Source organism: Photinus pyralis, unplaced genomic scaffold (assembly GCF_008802855.1).
Source record: "Photinus pyralis isolate 1611_PpyrPB1 unplaced genomic scaffold, Ppyr1.3 Ppyr1.4_LG3b, whole genome shotgun sequence".
In the NCBI taxonomy this organism is placed as follows: Eukaryota; Metazoa; Arthropoda; class Insecta; order Coleoptera; family Lampyridae; genus Photinus; species Photinus pyralis.
In genome coordinates, this window is record NW_022170510.1 from 25,876,554 (window position 1) to 25,897,162 (window position 20,609).

At 37.2% G+C, this 20,609-nt stretch overlaps 2 protein-coding genes across 2 annotated transcripts in view; one reads left to right on the top strand and one right to left on the bottom strand.

Annotated features, from left to right (window-relative positions):
- Positions 1-20,609, top strand: part of LOC116166666 (ionotropic receptor 25a-like) — a 266,463-nt gene that overhangs the window by 190,132 nt on the left and 55,722 nt on the right. The window lies entirely within an intron of this gene.
- On the bottom strand, positions 3,582-5,676 carry LOC116166669 (tyramine receptor 1). The gene is made up of 2 exons (XM_031481709.1): positions 5,555-5,676; positions 3,582-5,354 (listed from the first exon to the last, which is right to left on the bottom strand). The coding sequence occupies exon 2, from the start codon at positions 5,319-5,321 to the stop codon at positions 3,918-3,920; it is 1,404 nt and encodes a 467-aa protein (XP_031337569.1). The 5' UTR covers positions 5,322-5,354; positions 5,555-5,676; the 3' UTR covers positions 3,582-3,917.

Genomic DNA, 20,609 nt, shown 5'->3' on the forward strand with positions numbered 1-20,609 from the left:
ACAAAGAAACGATTGTAGCGAATATTCCAATAGACATCGGGGTGCTATAAAAGATTAGTCATTGGCGCTAAGAAAGTAAGGCGAATGTGACGCATTCTTTTCGGGAAATAAAACGTGTTTGTTCTAGAACATTCGGAAGCGTTCAGGAGCACCGAGAACCTAGAACGATTGTTGTTTACTATATAACCAAATCGAATTGTTTTGAGTTAGTTCCAACATTGATGGCTATAGTGAAATATTAGTTAGGTGGCTCTTGTACTATTATGTTCTATGTAAAGTGATAAATATACTAATTTATAGTTACAAATTAATCCATTTCAAGACTGTTATAAATTTATTGTTAATTAATTCTAAATAAATAAATCCCGTAATTAGATTTACGTTACATTGCTCAAATGTCATGAACTAATGCAGAATCATTCCAAACATGAAACAAAATATAGAATACAATCTGTTTCATGAAACAAGTTTCAGTAGCGTTTTGCTTCTCTATGACGTCATACGACCCGCATTTACTTCACTCTCTAGTAGGTGGGGGACACTTTGTAACCCGAAGGCACCAATCTTCAAATGAGTAAGTATAACTTTTGTTTGAAATGATATTTTAAAAAACTGTTCAACAATTTTGTTCCTTAACTCGTCAAGTATGTACACAACAAATTTTGTGGAATTCTCTCCATTTCGTTGCCGGCCAAGAATTGCAGTGGAACTTTTTTTTTAGAATTTTCAAAAATTAATTCCAGATTGGTCATTTTCATGTTCAAAAATCTCCAGATACCAAATTTCCTCGAAATCAGAATTTCTTTTCGCACCCCCCAAGTAGGGGTGCGCCATTTCGTGATAGGAATTTTGAAAACAATTTTCAAAATTAGATAGGGCATACCCAAAAACCTATTCTTTGTAACTCTTATGGTTGCTGAGAAAAAAATTAAAGAAGAAATCCAAAATTTACCACTTGTTTGGAGGTGGCTCCCTGATCCGCTCTATCGCCCAATTTTTTTTTACATGCGGTCATGTAAAACCTTGTAGTTAGTTTTATTACAAGATAATTGGGAATGGCGGCACCAAACTCAAGCATCCTTAATCTGTTAAACGTGCTAGCAAAGAGTAATTAATATGTGTTCTTTGTTGTTTGTTAGTGATATTGTTGTTTCTAACGGCCTAAGTGATCACGTTTTGTTGTCGATTTATTGTCTTAGGGTGTGTTTTGTTTGCTGCATGTAGTAATTTTTGCATTTTTGTATATTCTTATTTGTACCGTTCTACAGTTTTGAGCGCCCACGGGTATATACAGGGTGATTTTATGGGAGCTTTAAATAAACCTTTCAGGAAAAGTGAAATAGGTAGGTTATTGAAAATTTGTAGGAGTTACTCTGAAGGCCGAATCGATGTAAAATATTTTCAAAATTGTCGCACTTCCGCAAAAACCGGAAGTAGCTAGTAACTTCGTTATTTTAAATAGCAATCCACATTTTTTATTGCATTTTTGGGTTCTACCAATAGGTACGTAAAATTTCAGTTCTTTTGATATCCACTTGTCGATATCTACCATTTATGGTTTTTAAGTTATTTTGACTTTAAAAAAGAATGACGGATGCAGACCGGTACTTTGATAATTGATTACTTGAAATCAGTTGTAGTTTCCATGTGTATCAAAAAGATCCGCCTCTGCAGGAATATGCTGTTATGTCAACAAGATGTTTCCCCTGCACATAATACAGACATTATTCCCAAGTCCCATTTTTCCAGGGCATTTAATCGGTAATCTCGGCTCTATCTCGGCTCTGTTCATTCCCGAACCGTTCCCTGTTAGATTTCTCTTTGTGTGGATATGTAAAAGATGTATGCCGTGGCCTCCCTCAACAAGAGAAGACATGATCTTCAGAGTAAGAAATGTTTAAGTCTTTGAATTTTTGTAATTTGGATCTCCATAGGTGCGGTCGTACGCAACTTAACTTTTTTTAAGTACACTAAAAGAAAACCCTATTCTTTCTATATGCATTGGTAAAAATGGGTTACCATAACTTCAACCGTTTTCAAGGAATCAATTATCAAGGTACCGTCTGCATTCTCCCTTTTCTTCTTAAAGTAAACTTAAAAACCATAAATGGTAGATATCGACATGAGGGTATCAAAAGAACTGAAATTTTACGTAGAATCCAAAAATGCAATAAAAATCAGGGGTTGCCACTTAAAATAACGACGTTACTAGCTTCCTGTATTTCCGAAAGTGCGACTATTTTACATCGATTCGGCCTTCAGAGTAACTCCTAGTACAATTTTCAAAAACCTACCTATTTCACTTTTCCAGAAACGTTTAACTAAAGCAACGATTACAAAAAAAATGTAATCCCGCATAATGCATAGATGAGGTTGGCTATGTGCACAGTTGATGTCTGCTTCTTTGGAGAATATTGTAAATCTACTTTCCAGTCAACCAAATTGGGCATAATATTATTCAATTTGAAGTCTAAGCGAGAGTGATGTCTTTTTCTGGGGGATTTAGCTATGTTACCGTTTTGATTTAGTTCCAATATCAGTGGCGTTGTAGTATGAAGTAGCAGCCGAGGTTCCTCATTTACAATACAATATACAGAAAATACCTTCATAATGATAATCTATGCCACGTGCACGTCATGTAATGGGTATGAATGTTTAGTTACGTAAAATGCTTTTTGGCCTGGGAGTAAAATAATAAAATGTTTTGTGAAGGAAGGTAAAATTTGCTGTAGTTTCAGTTTAGATTAAGGGTAACGGACTTTGACCGGAGGAGACGAAGGGTATTGATATGAGTGTGCGAACTGCGAAAAGCAGAGTGCTCGCTGAAAGTTGTGATGAAGCGGTTATGCTATTAGCGCATTACGCAGCGAGGAAGGGATTGCATCATTGTTTCTCACGCGTGAATATCAGAGTGGAAAATTTCCAATAGTTTAATTAGGATAGGTACTATGAAGGGTAGAGCAACCCCCCCACCCCCATTTTCTAAAGTTTAACTTGGCACCACAAAAGACATGCGTATGCAAAATCTGAGCCCAATTGGTTGCCGTATGTAAAAGTTATGCACGTTTTACTTTCAAAAACAGCATCTCAGTAGTAATTCGTGGGGGGGGGGGGGGGACTTTTAGACAGCAAAATTTGATGGCCATCTGGAACACCTTGAAGGTATAGCCTACCTACTGCAACAAAATTCCAGGACAGACGGACGGACAAAACGCAAACAATAGCACATTTTTATAAAAAATGCGCTAAAAATATTGCGGTAAGTTCCCAAAATATCGACATCGACGCCGGAAGACAAAGAATATAAACGGTGAGTCATCTAGGATTTGTAACCATCCGTTACAGTCAAAGAGTATATTGGTCGTGTCAAGATTCGCAGACTGATAAAGAGAGAGGCCGATAAATCCAGTGGGAGTCACGTCATAAAAGATGATTTAGTAGATATCTATGCTTCCGTGAAGGGAAAACACGAACACATTTATAAGTTTTATTGCATTTCAAAGTTAAGATTGTAAGTACACATCGTCATTTATAACCATATATGCCTTATATTGTAACAGAGCAATCACATTGATAAAACTTATTCATTTTCTCGTAACAATTTTTAGTTATCACACTTTGGCTTTAACTTAAATCTACATCTAGTGCGTTAAAAACAATGTTATGATATGTACATAGGTAACAAATAAGAAATGTTCATATCTTATAAAACTTTGACTATAAAAATACTCAATCCAAATGCATTTTGCAGTACGGGCTCATTACACTACAGAAATGCATTCAGCGAAAGGAATGATCATTCATATAGATACCTAACTACATTTCAAAGTTGAGTACATTTATATACATTACGGAATACGCAGTCTTGCATTAACACAATTTAACACGGTAAAAATTTACAGCTTGCCTTTTAATATTTACACTTGCATGAACAATAATTTTTTAAAGGCTTTGCGAAAATCTAAGTTAAAGATGGTATAAATAATAGGATTCAAGGCGGAATTAATGTAACCTAACCAAGTAATAAAGCTAGTTACTCTCCTTGAGGGGCAGCATAATGAGCAAAATGGAGTGATGACGTACATTAAGAAAAAAGGTAGCCAACAAACCACAAAAACTCCCATAATAATTCCGAGAGTTCGTGCGGCACGTCTTTCCTTTGAAAGCGATATGCGTTGTTTTTCCTCAATAAATTGGTAGACTGCCCCTGGTTTTTTAATACCCGGCTCGTTTATTACCACCGTTTTCTGTTCATTTTTTAACATTTGTTTATTGGCCGAAGGGGGCGTCGTAGAGGTTGCCGTCGAAGACGAAGTGACCGGTTGGTTTTCTGAAGTGCAGGGATTTGAGTTACGTCGAACGGGACTGGGAGAATTTTCGGGATTATCGGTAAAAGAGTCCTCATGGATCAGTACCGGTTTTAAGTAAACGTTGTCCTTTTCGTGTAACTTCTTCTTCTTTTTGCACTTTTGGCGCTTTTTATCTTTGCACTTGCCGTTCGTAACATCGGAAAGGTTTGGATGTTCATTGTGATTTGTTTCGCTACTTACTGACTCTCGATCCCTCGAACATTTCGTAGATTCCTTTTCTTTTTCGGAATTAATATGCGTTTTTGACGCTATTGTATTAATTTTGGAAGCACGCGCACGTTCTCTTAATCGACGTTTTGTAGCTATGAAGATTTCAACGTAAACTATAGTCATTATAAACAGCGGAATAAAAAATGAACCTAATGAAGAGTAAATAACGTAACCCTTTCGTTGTGTCAACTGACAAGGTTCATTTAAAAAGTCTTCGGTATCCGGCCAATCGTTCCAACCTAGTAACGGTGGCGAGCTAATTATTAACGACAGCAGCCACACACCACCAATCATTAAAAGCACCCTCTTTAAAGTTCGTTTCTGAGCATAATTAATAGGGTCGGTAATAGCCCAAAAGCGATCTAACGCAATCGCGCACAAATTCAGAATTGAAGCGGTACAGCACATTACGTCAGAAGTTAACCACATCTTACAGATATGAATACCAAACAACCATCTACCTATTATAGAATATGCGACATTTATTGGCATTACGAGTATTGCTACTGTTAAATCGGCGACAGCAAGCGATACAATAAAAAAGTTCTGTACAATGCGAAGCGGCCGGTGAGTAAAAACGCTAAGTATTACTAATATATTACCAACTACTGTCATTATTATTATTAGCGACAACGTAAAGATGGTTAAAAGTGCTTCCCATTCAGGAAGAGCAGATTCGAATCCAAACGTTGTGTTGTAAAATTCGATCGGTTCAGATCCGCACGACAAATTTTCTGCCATTTCGTGTCAGTTGTTCATGGTGATCGTTTATATCTGTAACAAAAAAAGTGTATCAGGATTATAACCAAAATGGTACTAATTTAAAATAGGATGTCAATTACGGATGTGAAGAAGCAGTCAATCTTCGTTATATTATACAATTCGAATTTTCCACCGCTTGCATTTCGCTTCATTTTAAAGACGACGAATTACGTAATTTTCGCTATCAAATCTTATGATGAAAACAAACATACCTTTTCAACAAATCTAGAAGCTATACGGTCTTTTACATTGTGCTAAATCTAGATGACACTTATTTTTATAGCTAACTGTATAAGTTTTTATAGTAACTGTAGATGATGAAAAGGTTTGAGTCGGTAATTCGCATTACAAGCTTTCCTACTAGTTTAAATTTAAATGAAATGAATCCACTTGACTAGATTATCGCCGCCAGTAGATGAATAACAAGGTAAATAACCGTACGAGTACTGGGAGTAGATAGAAATACACAGGAAGTATGCCTACATTTTGAGGTTTTTAATTGCGGAATTTCCACCACTCCAAATTACATTACTTTATTTTAGTGATATATATGACAATAGCTTTAATAAATCCTTGCGTTCAATTCGCATTGACGAAAGTGGTCAGCGAACATTTTTGATAAAAGTAAATTACGTTTCCAAGTTTTCGAAAACTCGTACTATAGCTTTCTGGCGGAAGCCTCAACGGTATTGAAGTTCCGCCTGAACGAGCACGTGCAAATTTATTTGTTTTATTTGGCCGTCTTCTATAGTAGCTCTTTCACTCTTTATACAATGAAAATTTATCGCAATGGTAAACCAAGTTTCAATAGAAAGATGTCAAAGGCAAGTCAATATGAACTAATCCCCTTCGGGAGTTATACTACTTGTGTAGATTTCTCAGCTAGCAATTACCTAATTTAATTTTATAAAATTGAAACTACAAAACCACCACACATACCATACCGGAATTACATACTGCAAATAGTGCCGTCATGAATCTTCATCGTATCAGTTATTAATAAAACCACGAATTTTCCCCCACTGTTTCATTTAGATACGTAAATCTTACTTATTTTCGATCAAGTAAAACGTATTTTATGTGTGCTCACTGCATTTAATAAAAATCGGAACATTGAAAGTCAGCACATAAAGAACTAGATATTTCTGTTGTTACCTATTCATACATGTTTCGGGTTATCCAGACTCGAGGTCGTCTGCATTTCGTCAAAGGGCAGGAAGGTTTTGTGTCAATGCACCAAATGCTCACCATATTTCGCTATCTGAATTAAAAGAAATTGATATCAAAAATTCTTATGCTAAAGTCGAAAACTTTACTCCTGACCAAAGTGAGCAACACATTTTCAAACTTAATGCGCTCTTATGTGTTAATATTTAATGTAGAAGAATCCACGTCTCGAGAAATTTGATGTCAACAAAGTTTGTGACACAAGACACAATTACAGATAAAAAACCACAACCACATAAGGCATCCAAGGATAACCTTTAAAACGAAACAACATGCCATGATGTTTTGAAACAAAGACCTTATTTACCTGAAAATGTAAAATTAAAAATAAATAATAACCTAACAATTGAGCAACGAGACTACTTAAAATCACTTAGAAAGAAATTGCAAGCTGAAGTGGAAAAAAGGACTTTATCTATTAAGCATGTGGAGGGATCCCCGCTATAGTAAAATACACCGCTATAAAAACAACATTGTGTTTTTCGTTTTAGTGTTCTAGTGTCAAAATTGAAACAATCTGAATAGCTATTTTAAAGACTTGGATACTCACCAACAGATGTCAAGAAATGTTTAATTGTGGTACAGTAAAAGGTGAGAACAATGAGTGAAACACTAACTGTACCATTTTTTGTACTATATCGTGAATTTGGAGAACTTTTATAATGGTAAATGAAATGTTTAACGAAACGGTTATGTGATTAGTACTCTTTCCGAAACAGTTGAAATTCAAAACCCTGCATTCAACATCTGGTCCCTCTCACACTGCAAGCTTCAAGCCCTCCAACCATCCATCAACTGCACAGAGCGCATCACTCTTAATCGCCAGGATCTAGTAAAAATTCGTAGACTGCGCATTGGCCATACAAACATGACGCACAGTTACTTACTAGAAGCAGGCGAGCATCCTCAATGTGAAGTTTGCAATGTTCCACTAACAGTGCTACATTTGTGGGACTGTCCACAATTTGCGGAACAAAGGATTCGATCCAATCTGAAAGGTGATCTCAAAGTGGACCTTAAGACGCACCACAATTGTGTCAATGCTATAAAATACTTAAAAGACATTAGCGTCTACAATTCTATTTAACATCACTGATACTATAGTACTTATTGTTGTCGTTTACCCTTGTTTTTCTACATAATGTAAGTTTTGTGTATTTGTACCCGTGCCAATGGCCATTAGTAGCAGAGGCACGTTAATTTAAATAAATAAAATAAAAAACCCTGCATTCCGAGTGATAATACCGGGTGATCCAAAATAACTGCAGACAGTTTAAAGACAGGTTAAAGTTTTTGTATTTTTTACTTTTAAGGCATTGGCAAACATGTTTAGAAGGTGGCTTACCTATGCAGTAATCGCCATCCATTGGCGTCGTTTTTATGTGATTTTTTTATCTTGCCTACCGCAATACATGCTTTTTAAAGGAAACAGTTCTGTTCAAAGGCAAGCGCCACATTTTGTCAAAGGTACATTACATTAAGAGAAAATACTTTAAAGGACCATGTCACCTTACTTTTGAAGTTTAAAGGGGAGTGTCAACAATGTCGGTTGGGACGTTGTAGTTTATTTTGAGACATTTGTAATGAATTCGTGTACCTAATTGTTTTATTATGTTCATTAAATATTTTTTTCTAATCAATGTACTTAGTGGGTCTAATTACGTTTTAACACAAAACAATTTTGCGAGTCGAGCGAATAGTGAAGGTCTAAATTGTATATTTCTTTATGCATAGAGTATTTCTTGAAATTGTTAGATTAAGGAAGTTTGTACCACAATTTTATTTGCTATCAAGGTGCTTATTAATGCAAATGCGACAGCACTACTAAAAATGTATTCATATGTGTTGATTTATATCTAGAAATTTCTAAGAATTAGTATGGACGAACGATTTGCGTTTCGTTATTGTGGTTTCTATGTAGCTTTTATTCTCGCTTTTATTACTTGATAAAGTTTTAAGAAATTTAAGTGTTATTTTCATGTAAATAGGGGAAGACGAGGAAAGAAAACACCTTTTGTTGGTTACCGAGGCCGAAATCACTGCTTTGTATCGGGGTGTGGATCAATACCGAGAAAAGTTATCATTGAAGAGAACTAGGTTTGAAGTGTTTTGTGTGTGGTCCTTTTTGGCCTGCGATAATTACACACAGCAATATGGATGCATTAACATTAAAGGCGTACTATCAAGCGCAACACGTTTAGAAAATGCTCGTATGGATTCATTTATGACAATAGGTTGATAGAACTATCGCACATGAACAACTGAAAAAGAACTTTACGGTGATCGTTTAATTCGCATGATTACCCCTCAGGCAACGTTAGAATAAATACTAGAATACATGAACTGGAGCGTGCAACTGTGCTTGGCAAACTCATTTTCTTAAATTAAGGAATTGTGATTATTGTTTAGTGATCCATCAAATTGATCCGCCACTGCTTTTAAATAAATGGTATGTATCCAACTTGACAAAAAAGCTCGCAGAACATTCGCGCCTAGAGCAATTAACTCCCGTTGAAATCTTTAAAAGTGCGAGTTGATTTTTCTAATAATTATTATAGCTTATTGCCAAGGAAGTGGCTGGTGTAGAATGTTTTAAATAGGATGCACATTCGTCCGGAAGCCACTGCAGAAGTATTGAATGCATCAATTTTCGGACATTTCTTTATATTTTTATTTATCTGGCTGTCTGACACATCTCGCCGTCTGCATGAGCTCATAGTCGGTGCCAAATAACTTTAAGTGTGCACCATAATATTTGTATAATTAAGACTCTATAATAGCCTACTACCATCAAAAACTCAATAGATGTCTACCACTGGTCAGTGGCATTTCTATACGATCTTGTTTATAGTGTTGCCGCGAGACGAGACGAGACGAGATTTTCAAAGGTCTCGTCTCGTTTCGTAACCTCGAGACGAAACCAACTCTTAGTCTCGTCTCGCCCTGTTTCAGTCTCGTCTCGTCTCGTCTCGTCTCGTCTAGTCTCGCGTTGTCTCGCCATACTATCCAAAAATGGTGTAGAGCATATAAAAGGCACCACGAAGGCATAACAAATAATAATGACCTTCTTTCTCTATTTGCTAATCACGAAACATAATTATGCGTATTTTAAAGATTTTCTTTACCATTATGCAGCTAAAAAGTATTACCTTTCATAAAATGTATCTGGTAATGTAAGTAGGTAGGAAAGTCTCACTGAATTCTTTGTTACTTAAATACTTAAAGATAATCTGTCCAAGTTATTTTGTAAAATCTTACTTTTATGGTCTTAACTACGCGGTAAATATGTCAATACCTATAATACCTACAGTAACTATATTTGGATATATCATATGTCCACAATATAGGTACATTTTACCTGAAGCAGCGCCTTTATTCACAGAATTTCGCAAGAACACAAAGAAAAGTGTAGACTCATACTAAAGTACCTATAGCATTTTAGCCCCAATATGGCGACCAGAACGAACTACCAATCAAGAACGAGAAACACGGTTGTATCCACTGTTCCAGATTGAGTCACTGTACCTATACCTAGAAACGATTGGATTTAATGCCATAAACTTGTGAAAATACAATGAGAGCGTTAAGGGCTTTTAATATAATTGAATCCGCGAGATCATAATCAAGTCTTGTTTTTCCCGCAGAGACAATTACCATTATTTGAGTCAGGTATCTGGTATACTGCTATGATAGGGTACACGTTTAATAAACCAATTGTCCGCCAATAAAATAAAATAAAGCCGGCGAAGGCTTCCTGGATTTAAGAAAAAATAGGTACAGTTGTATAAGACTTATGGTAATTAAGTCCTAAATCAGTAAGGTCAGGAACGGTTTATGTAAACAATTGAAATTACTGCTAATTCAATGGATTTTCTTTATTAAAATTTAAAAAAAACAGTACAAATTATTACACAAATAACTTCGAGACCAAACGAGAGTCTCGTCGAGATTGATGGTTAGTCCCATTTCGTCGAGACCAGACGAGACGAGACGGAACCTTGGTCTCAACTCGAAAATTCGAGACGAGACGAGACGAGACAAGACTTGGTCTCGTCTCGGCGACATCACTACTTGTTTTGACTCACAAACTCGAAAAAAATTAACCGCAAGAACAAGCACAAAAATCCACGAAATTTACTCGAGACTCTGGTGTGGTGGGCCCATAACGTTTTGCACAGTGATCAAAAAACATATACGCGAAACATCCAACATGTGCTTTCATAATAACGCTCTACAAATAGATGTAATCTAACTTACCATTTATACTGCACAAGCTATGCATCTTAAAATACGTAAACTGACGTCAGTGCTAATAAAACAAAGTTGAGGGAAGTCTATGGAAATTACATCACATTTTTCGGTTCACTCTGATACGGCATTACGTGATTCGTTTGCTGATTTTTTTTCTTTTGTATTCATTAGGGACGCCATTTACTTTATTAAAAGAAGATGAATTGTATTGTTTTCGTTTATATTGTGCTTGTAATGAATTATCTTAAGAAAGAATAGCACAATTTCTTGTTAAACGTAAAATAAGCTTCCTTCCGATGCGCGACATTTCTTTTTCCTCTTTTTCGCAGATCAATGAATAAAAGATTACCAGTTTACTTCCGATCCTAATGGTATTAGTGAAAATGCACAAGCTTTGGTTTCTGGGTTTAGCAGTGCGAGGAGCCAGAAAAGTTCGGCATTTATCTTTGTACGGTGGATTGCTCGTTTAGGTAAACTATACTGTGGAGTGTGAAATATGCTATATTTTAGATTTCTGTGCGAAGGATATATTGTCAATTCTCTAGGTGGGAAATTAATTTAATTCGATAATTAAATCTAATACCTACTGTTACCTTTTTAGTCGTGGCCTCGTAGGAAGTTGTGTATATTACGAGGCTTAGATCGCATTAATGAGTTTTTTTCAATTCAAATTTGGCGAACCGTAAACTTATTTCAGAAATCAATTTCAGTTCATTTAACTCTACCCTTTCGTATCTAATTTCCTCTAATATTGCAAGTAATTTCAGAATTTCCGACAACATAATCTAATTTCGAAAGATGTAATGGTTGCACTACATTGCTTCATTAAAAATGGAATGCCGACGTTACATTATCATAACCTATACTCGCGGTCACACTCACAGTATTATTAAATTAACAGCATATGGAAGTGTGGCACAAAGTCTGAGGAGGATTATAGTCAGGGAGACATTCCTGAAAAGTGCATGTCTAACGGCGTTTTGTGCTACAAACTGGCAACAGGCGGTTCTAGACTAATTAGCCCCCGCTGAAAACGATGCGCCCTGTTGCCAGACCCGATTTTGGCATTTAAACCCTTAAATCCAAGATGGCGGGCGAAATTACCGTTTTTCGGTTATTTCGAGCCCACAAGGCACGCCACTGAACGTTTTGGGTAGAATATCATCTAGTAGTTAGTACACACGTCGACATCGTTTAGGCACACTTTCGTATTCATATTAGGGGCCGAAATGCCAAAACTCCGTTTAAAAACGTCAAAAATGCAAAAATTCGTCATTTTTTTTTCTGGCCGGTTGTCGGCGTTCAATATGTATTCATATGGTCAAGTTAACATTTAAGTATGTGGGGACCTCTAGCAGCGCCATATGCCTGGGGCTTAAATATCAAGATGGCGGCTGGAAAGTCCAAAAAACAGTGAAAAAGTCGTTCTTTTTACGGTATTTTTACTACACTGGCCACACATTTCCCATTTCGATGGCCTGGAGCCATAATATGACAATTGCGAATATCATTCTGGATGTTACACAACTGAAGGGCTTAACTGCGGAAGTGGGGACTCGTCTCCTATAAACTTTAACTATGGAACCGGCGTAATTTGTGGGCAAATACAGTGTAGGGCAGAGGAACTTGCTGATTTGTATTCGGCGCCCTTAGGCGACGGTTGCTCCGACGAAATTGGGAATGGGTATATTTGAGAGAAGGGCATATAAAGTTTTTCCGCCGCGTGGTGTAGTCACCATCATGGAGTGGACGAAGGCGGAAGCCGCGTTCGCCGTCGAGGCATACTTTTCTAACGGTCGCTCAGTCATAGCCATGCTACGTGCATTCCGTACTCATTTTAGAAGTACACAATGCAAAATTTGAAAGGCAGCATGGGGAAAGAACGATGACAATTAAACAATAACATTAAAAAATATCTTCATGGAATATAATCTTAGTTACATGATGTAAAATTAATTGACTTTTAATATTAAATGAAATGTCGGGCGTAGGTGGAAGACGCCATCGAAGCGACAAAGGCGAACTTCAGGAGCGGCGCCGACGAAGATTGTGCATCTTCGTGTTGTGCACACGTGAGTGCAGTGATTGATAGTTTCGCGAATACGTTCGGTTGGAGATGATAATTCCACCCTCCTCTCGTGGGGTGTATTACGTTCGGGGTGGCAGTCGCAATTACTCATAATAATGTTCCAGAACACCAAAATGAACAGCGAACGTAAAGAGTGGCCAGTGTAGTAAAACTACGGCAAAAAGAACGACTTTTTCACTGTTTTTGGACTTTTTGTAACGAAGCACCCGGAATTTCCCCATTTAGTTTGCCATTTACAAGGACCACCCTGTATAGTAAGGATTGGTTTGGGCTTCGTTACGCAAGAAGACCGCGATATTTTTGTAACCACCGAAGGATGTTTCCTGGCGAAGATGAGGGACAATTAATATTCTTTGGTTTCAGCGCCGTTAATTATTTATAAGATGTTTTAGATTCCCATAATAAGTAAAATCAAGGATAGAACCAGTTCAAATCGAGTTGTTTACAAGTTTTGCAGTCCCGTCCGTATGCCTGCATGTTGCGATAAGAGTGTTAAAGCGATAGCGCCGTTTGAGAAGAAAAAGTCCAAAGGAGCTAGTTGCAGATTGGATTGATCAGTACTTAGGTTTGATTACGCTTAATTAGGTAAGCGCTGTTAATTAATGCCATGTTAATGGGCAGTAGTAAACCCTGTCAGAAACCGTCGAGAGAGGTGTCCACAGAGGCGCTGTAATTTTTCTATTTGTTTGCAAGTTGTCTCAGATTTTTAAGATAACCACAGGAGCCTCAATTAATTAAAAACCGAATTATTTTCTACCGCTCTCGGTACGAGCACCGCCCGGCTTTGGAAATTCCCTGTTCCACTTCCACCAAAATTGGTTTCCTTTAAAAGGAAAATGCTCATTTTGGGAGGGATCTTTTCTGCTTCATACTTTCGAGTTGTAAGTACGCCTTTTGATTTCTTTAATTTGCGAAACCGTATCATTCCGAATCCACCGAAACCCTTTTGTTTTACCGTTTTACCGTTTGAGCGACCGTAAGTCAAGCCGTTGTCCTTTCCTTTTCACTACCGTTTTGAGTTTCCTTTTTTTGCACAACCGTAACCTTTTGCCACCGTTCCGCTAAACTTCATTATATTCTGTTCTCCTTGCTTTTCCGCTTTTATTTCCCCTAGACACCGCTAATTGATTTATTGTTTTATTCCCTTTAGGAAATTTACCGTCCGGGCCGTTGGCCATATTTTGTTTTAGATTATCCGGAAGTGACCGCCGCCATTTTGTGGTGAACCCTGACCGATCCCTGGTTATTCCGTTCTCCACTAGAGGATACCCGGAGGCTTTCCACCCCGTCCGCGAAGACCGCACCGCCCCTTTTCCCAAGACTTCGGGGGTGCTGAGTGAAGTCTTGGTGGCGCCCGAGTGACCGTCCCCGGTGTAATAATTGAATTGTACAATTATATTATTGTTCGACAATTAAATGAACTTGAAATAATTGTGCTTTCCCTTATTTAGAATACCGTTCGTGCACGAGCTAAGGGGGAAGAGGGATCTTTTTGCTTCATACTTTCGAGTTGTAAGTACGCCTTTTGATTTTTCTAATTTGCGAAACCGTATCCTTCCGAATCCACCGCAAGCCTTTTGTTTTACCGTTTTACCGTTTGAGCGACCGTAAGTCAATCCGTTGTCCTTTCCGTTTAACTACCGTTTTGAGTTTACCTTTTTGCACTACCGTAACTTTTACCCCGTTCCGCTAAGTTTCATTACCGCCTTAAGCTTACCGTATTTTCTATCGATAGTGTTACCACTGTTTAACTAATACCACCGTTACTGAACCAAGGTAAGCGCTTAATTTTCAATTACGTTGATTAAAGGGGGGAAGTATATTCTGTTCTCCTTGTTTTTCCGCTTTTCGTTCCCCTAGACACCGCTAATTGATTTGTGCTTTATTGCTTTATTCCCTTTAGGAAATTTACCGTCAGGGCCGTCGGCCATATTTTGTTTTAGATAAGCCGGAAGTGACCGCCGCCATTTTGTGGTGAACTCTTACCGATCCCTGGTAGATTCCGTTCTCCACTAGAGGATACCCGGAGGCTTTCCACCCCGTCCGACAAAACCGCCCCTTTTCCCAAGACTTAGGGGGTGCAGATTAAGTCTTGGTGGCGCCCGAGTGACCGACCGACCGTCCCCGGTAATACCGTTCGTGCACGAGCTAAGGGGGAAGTTCGTCGCATATATTTTTGGCGCCATCTTGATATTTAGGCCCTAGGCATATGGCGCTGCTGGAGGTCCCCACATACTTAAATGTTAACTTGACCATATGAATGCATATTGGACGCCGACAACCGGTCAGAAAGAAAAAAATGATGAATTTTTGCATTTTTGACGTTTTTAAGCGGAGTTTAAGCATTTATGCCCTTAATATGAATACGAAAGTGTACCTAAACGGTGTCGTCGTGTGTACTAGATGTTATTCTACCCTTAAACTACCCAAAATGTGCAGTGGCTACCTTGTGGGCTTTAAATAACCGAAAAAAAACGGCAATTTTGGCCGCCATCTTGGATTTAAGGGCTTAAATGTCAAAATCGGGTCTGGCAACATCGTTTTCAGCGGGGGCAAATTAGTCTAGAACCGCCTGTTGCCAGTTTGTAGCACAAAACGCCGTTAGACATGATTTAGAGAGCCTTTTTCAGAAATGTCTCCCTGACTATTAGGAAGGATAAATTTCTCACTTCAAGATGTACTGTTTTAACGTAACCAGCGTTTAAGAATCAAAATTTAATAATATAAACTGCGAAAGTAGATTAGTTTCTTTAAGGAAAGACACTAGACACTAGACAGTGTAGGTTAACCTTCTTTTTGTACATTTGTGAAAAGCTAACAAATTGGATTTTCTAAAAAAAGTTCTAAGAAAAGCTCGAAGAAAAGTTTATTGCAAAACATTTCTTAATTTTCTATAAAAACTCCATTAAAATGTCAGTTTCCGTGCATATTTTGATAGCCAACATGAAAATATCATCTAATCGTGTTAGTGAATAATTATAACAGTTTTAATAAAAGCTTCTTAAAATAAAACTCAGTTAGACGGTTATTTATTAAAGTTTTGACTGTATCAAGAAGTTTAATTAAGAACGGCAGGTCATTTGCATTAATGTTTTTTAAAAAGTTTCAAAATCTTAATTTAGGCTCTTAACAGACGCCACTGCAAATACTGACAGTTTTTTAATCAGGCGCATTTTACTAAATTTTCATCCCGTAATCTTGATTTTTATATACCTACCTAATGTTAATTGCAGCTTTGACAGCTATTTAACTCGCCTAGTTTAGCTTCCTTTATGCCGAGTTCCCTTTTCAAACCTTTTCAATAAGTGCTTCCTTCCTTTCGCTCGTGCTATATAAATTACAGTAGGGTGTAATATTTTATACAGTGCCCATCTGTAACCATTTAATGTTTATTTAAAGCTAGTGTAAATGGTGACAAATCTGCAATGTATTTTAACAGTTCCTTTAATTATACACTCCAATTTAGATTTCTCATTATATGCCTACGCACAAAAGAGTATTAAGCAAATTCCTTTGTAGATTAAAGTAGTGTTGCAAGACTCCCGCAACTGAATGCCATCCATAAATCCCTTTAGAATTTAGATTTCACAGAAAGTTACACGCATCCTAACTTTGATACACCTCTTAAATCCCAAGAAAGAAAATAATCTTTTCAAGGCAAAAATGTAAATGTACTATAAGCCACATCCCAAAAATAGAAGTATAAATGTGTATCAAAATGAGTAAAATGTGAACGAAGCTATGCAAATTTCAAAAGTTTTTTTGAAAAACTTTTGACTAAACTAAATTCGATGAATAGACAAAATTCTTGCATCCCCTTTTAAAGTTACAGACAGAGGTTTTTTTACATACGGGTACAATCCATTAAAGTTTGACTATTGAATGTTTGCCGGTGTGACATGACGCGTCGATTCTATCACAGAAATAACAATTTAAAAAAAACAATCCATAGTCAGTCTTCATAATGTTAAAATTGGTATGTGAATTATGTCGTGAAATTTGTTTGCCTTGTAGAGGAATAAACAATGTTCGACAGACGATTACGTTAGAGGCAATTTATCTTGAATTTGGTTGAATATATTCGTGCCGAGCAACCCATTGGAAGTCCTCTTCGCCTGCTGGATTGCATTGAGGAGGTAAATTTGCAATTTTTTACAGTTATAGGCTAGTACCACATTTGGAAATTTCACTGAAGCAATGCGGGGAGGACCCTGTGGAGCCAGCGTCTGTGGCCGAAAAACAGTCAGCGTCCGACATCCAGCCAGCAGCAGGACCGGCCATTGCAGCGCGGAACAGCGCCGAGTCGTCCAAACGCCGTTGTCTTTATACCCCCTTAGGCGCTATCGCATGAACGTTACATCTCTCATGAAATGCGAGGTCGCTTTATAGACGAAACGTGGGTGTTTGCCGGAAGGTCTGCAAGTGGTTGTGCGGAAGCGGCAGGCTAGTGCGGGTGGATGTCTTATGTATATGCATCAGACATGCTGTGTATATTGGTATACTGACAACTGGATATACCATGAATATTCCTGTAATATGCAAAGATGTTTAATAGGATATTCTATGAATATTGTATACATTCAGAATGGATGTTCTATGGAGATTCCTCTAACATTCGGGAAGTTTACTAGCATCTATACGTACATAAATAAATTCTTTTCACTGAGTGAAGCTTTTTGTTTATTATGTCTTCTAGTATGCAATGGAAAATGTGCTTAAGAAATTATTATTGGTTTATTTAACACCGTAGTCTTGAATCAAACTTGATCGTGTTCTTGTTCAACACTATAATAGTGCGAGTTCATAAAAAATAGGTTTCTAACATACCTGGCATTCTTGTCCTTATATTAATTCCCATCCAGTCTTTACATCTCACTAACACATATTTGCCACTTTAGGTCATGCACACACGAAATAAAAAACATTACTTTAACTGTCCAAATTAGACAAACAAACTCATTAATAACTCCCTGAATAACTCTCCTGATTTTAGAAAAATGAACTGGATTTGCAATAGCACCTTACTATCTTCATCGCCGTAATTCACAGAAAATGAGATGCTAACGTTTGTCACGTCGGTAATACAGAAAACGCATGTATCAAATCCAAAACGTAGGTATATACATAACATATAATCCCATGTATACAGGGTGAGTTTTTTTTCATTTTAAGCATTGGGATCTCGAAAACCACAAGACATACGGATTCGGTTAAATGAGAAAAGAGTTGTCGTTTTAAGAGCTTATTTAAGATATGCTTTTGTTTTTTGAAAAAAATCCGCAGTTCACTAGATATGAGCGAAAAACAGATATTTAGTGACTTTTCATTTAACTGTTGTAGAATCGTTATTATTAGAAATACAACAAAATGACATAATTTTTTTAAATGGTAGTCATAGTTGGCTTTGACATTTTTAAAAAGGACAAATTTTTCTCTTTATAACGATATAAGGCTTACTAAATGTACTTTAATAAATAAACGCCCTGCAGTAATTTTCGTATTATTGAGAGGTAAGTAATAGTGGGGTCGTTATACGCCAACACCAATATTTTTGTCATTAAAGCTTGGTACACTTGCTACTTAGGTAGACCCGAATGGAAATCGCCCGGGAGGCAGCGGGAGATACGCTGCTGTGAGGGAGGGGGAGGGGATAAACTTTTCTTACGCCGCGCGCGCTGTTGGTGGTCATAACTGCTAAATTATAACTACTCGGGCAAGTGTGTGGTATCATTTTCGCATAAATAAAAGATGGCCAATCATTTTCTGAAACAAAAAAAGCATACGGACAAAAAATCGAATTACGGTCAAAAATCTAGAATTTTATTTACAAAAAAAATTCTTCAAATGACCATAAACTTTGAACTAGCGCCGATATCGCCTACAAAAAATATAATTAAAAAGCCACATTCATACGTATTCTAAAAATATAAGCTTCCTTGGAACAGTTTAATAAAAAATGCATTTAAAAAATATTAAACACGGCGCGGCAGAGCCGTAAAAACTCTTAGAAGATTAAGGACAACGAAAACGACTTCTATATGTTGATAGGGTCCTGTCACTAGTAAGAATAGTGTTTTCTTTATATAGAATAGAGCACAATGTTAATGTTTTTACAATAAAAGATATTGTATGTACCGTATTGTTTATGTATTTATAGTCGGAGCATGTCAACTCGACGATGGTAAACTCGGCGATTCCAACTCGGCGATTCTAAGTCGGCGATCGTCAACTCGGCGATAGTAAACTCGGCGACGGTGCCTAAACATCCATAGCACATCCAAAATGTATATTTATAAAATATCCATAATGGACATAAAATACATATGTCTATAATGAATATACATCGATGGTATACAAGATGGACAGAATATTCCCTGTACATTTTGGATTTAAAATGTATATACATAAGATATCGAATGCTATGTGGGAACTTATTCTGAAGTACCCGCCGTGCGGACGATTTACTGCATCTCTCTTCGCACCTCTCACTCTAATTACGTGAGTTTAGAGCCTCTCTACAACCGTATTGAATCAAGCAGCTGCGCGACCGCCTGTGTACACCATGCTCAACACACTTAGTACTAGCGGTATACCAAAAGATACTGCATTTTCTTATACCAAGGTGCCACTTGGTACAGCTGTTCCTTAGAGCCATTTAGATGATTTGGCCCGAAGAACACTTGACATTTTCCGTGTGGGTAGATTTTAGAGGGGGTGGGGGTGATTTATTGTAAAAATTTTTTCAAAACTAAATATGGCCTAGAGACGAGATCTGGGTGTCGATTTCGTATGATTTTAACCCGAGGAATCCAATGGTAGCGCCAGAAATCTAATCCGGATACAGGAAGTCCGTGAAAAGCCGCCATTTTTGGAAAATGACAGACTTTTGATCGAATTATATTTCTAAGGCACACCGGGTCGTGTAAGGTGTCTAGAGTTATGTTTTTGGGGTCAGGGAATTCATTTATGATAACAAAAATAACCTACTGGCATCGGAACTGCATGAGAGGCTTCCCTACTGCACTTTTGAAGACGTCGCACGCGGTGAAACCCAAGATATTCCAAAGTTTAATACCTATATAAACTTGTAATATTTTATTTAATAAAAATACACATTAACAAAACATAAAATATATTAAAACATGGGGTAAAAAAATTGAAGAATATTCTATGAAGAATCACCAAGTACATCGCTGACCTCCTCTGAGATTGCGTTATCACCAATGAAAAGGAATTTCACATACCGGGTGAATATTTTAAAACCAAACGTAGGAAATTAACATGCGAAATAGTAGATTAAGATACAAGTGTATAATCAAGTCTTTAAAGCACGCGCAACGAGTTTAAGGGCACGACGCAAAGCGGAGTGCCTTTAACGTTGCAACTGCTTTAAAGACCAATTATACACGTGTATCTTATAGTATTTTTTATTATACCTGCAGTATAATTTAAAAATAGGAAATACAATGAAGTCATATTGACGTTATACTCAAATATACATGTCTAATTAAGTGGGCTGGGTGTTCGTAATTTCACGATTGCCATGGAAATGTCACTTGACGTTGCTTATAAAAATCATCGTCTTTGTGAATTAAACGATTTCCGTTGAAAAAGATAATACACCGTCCATTAAATCGATTGTTGTAAAATGTAAACAAACGTTGGTAGGTGTAAAATCAAACTCCAGTAAAGCCTATTAT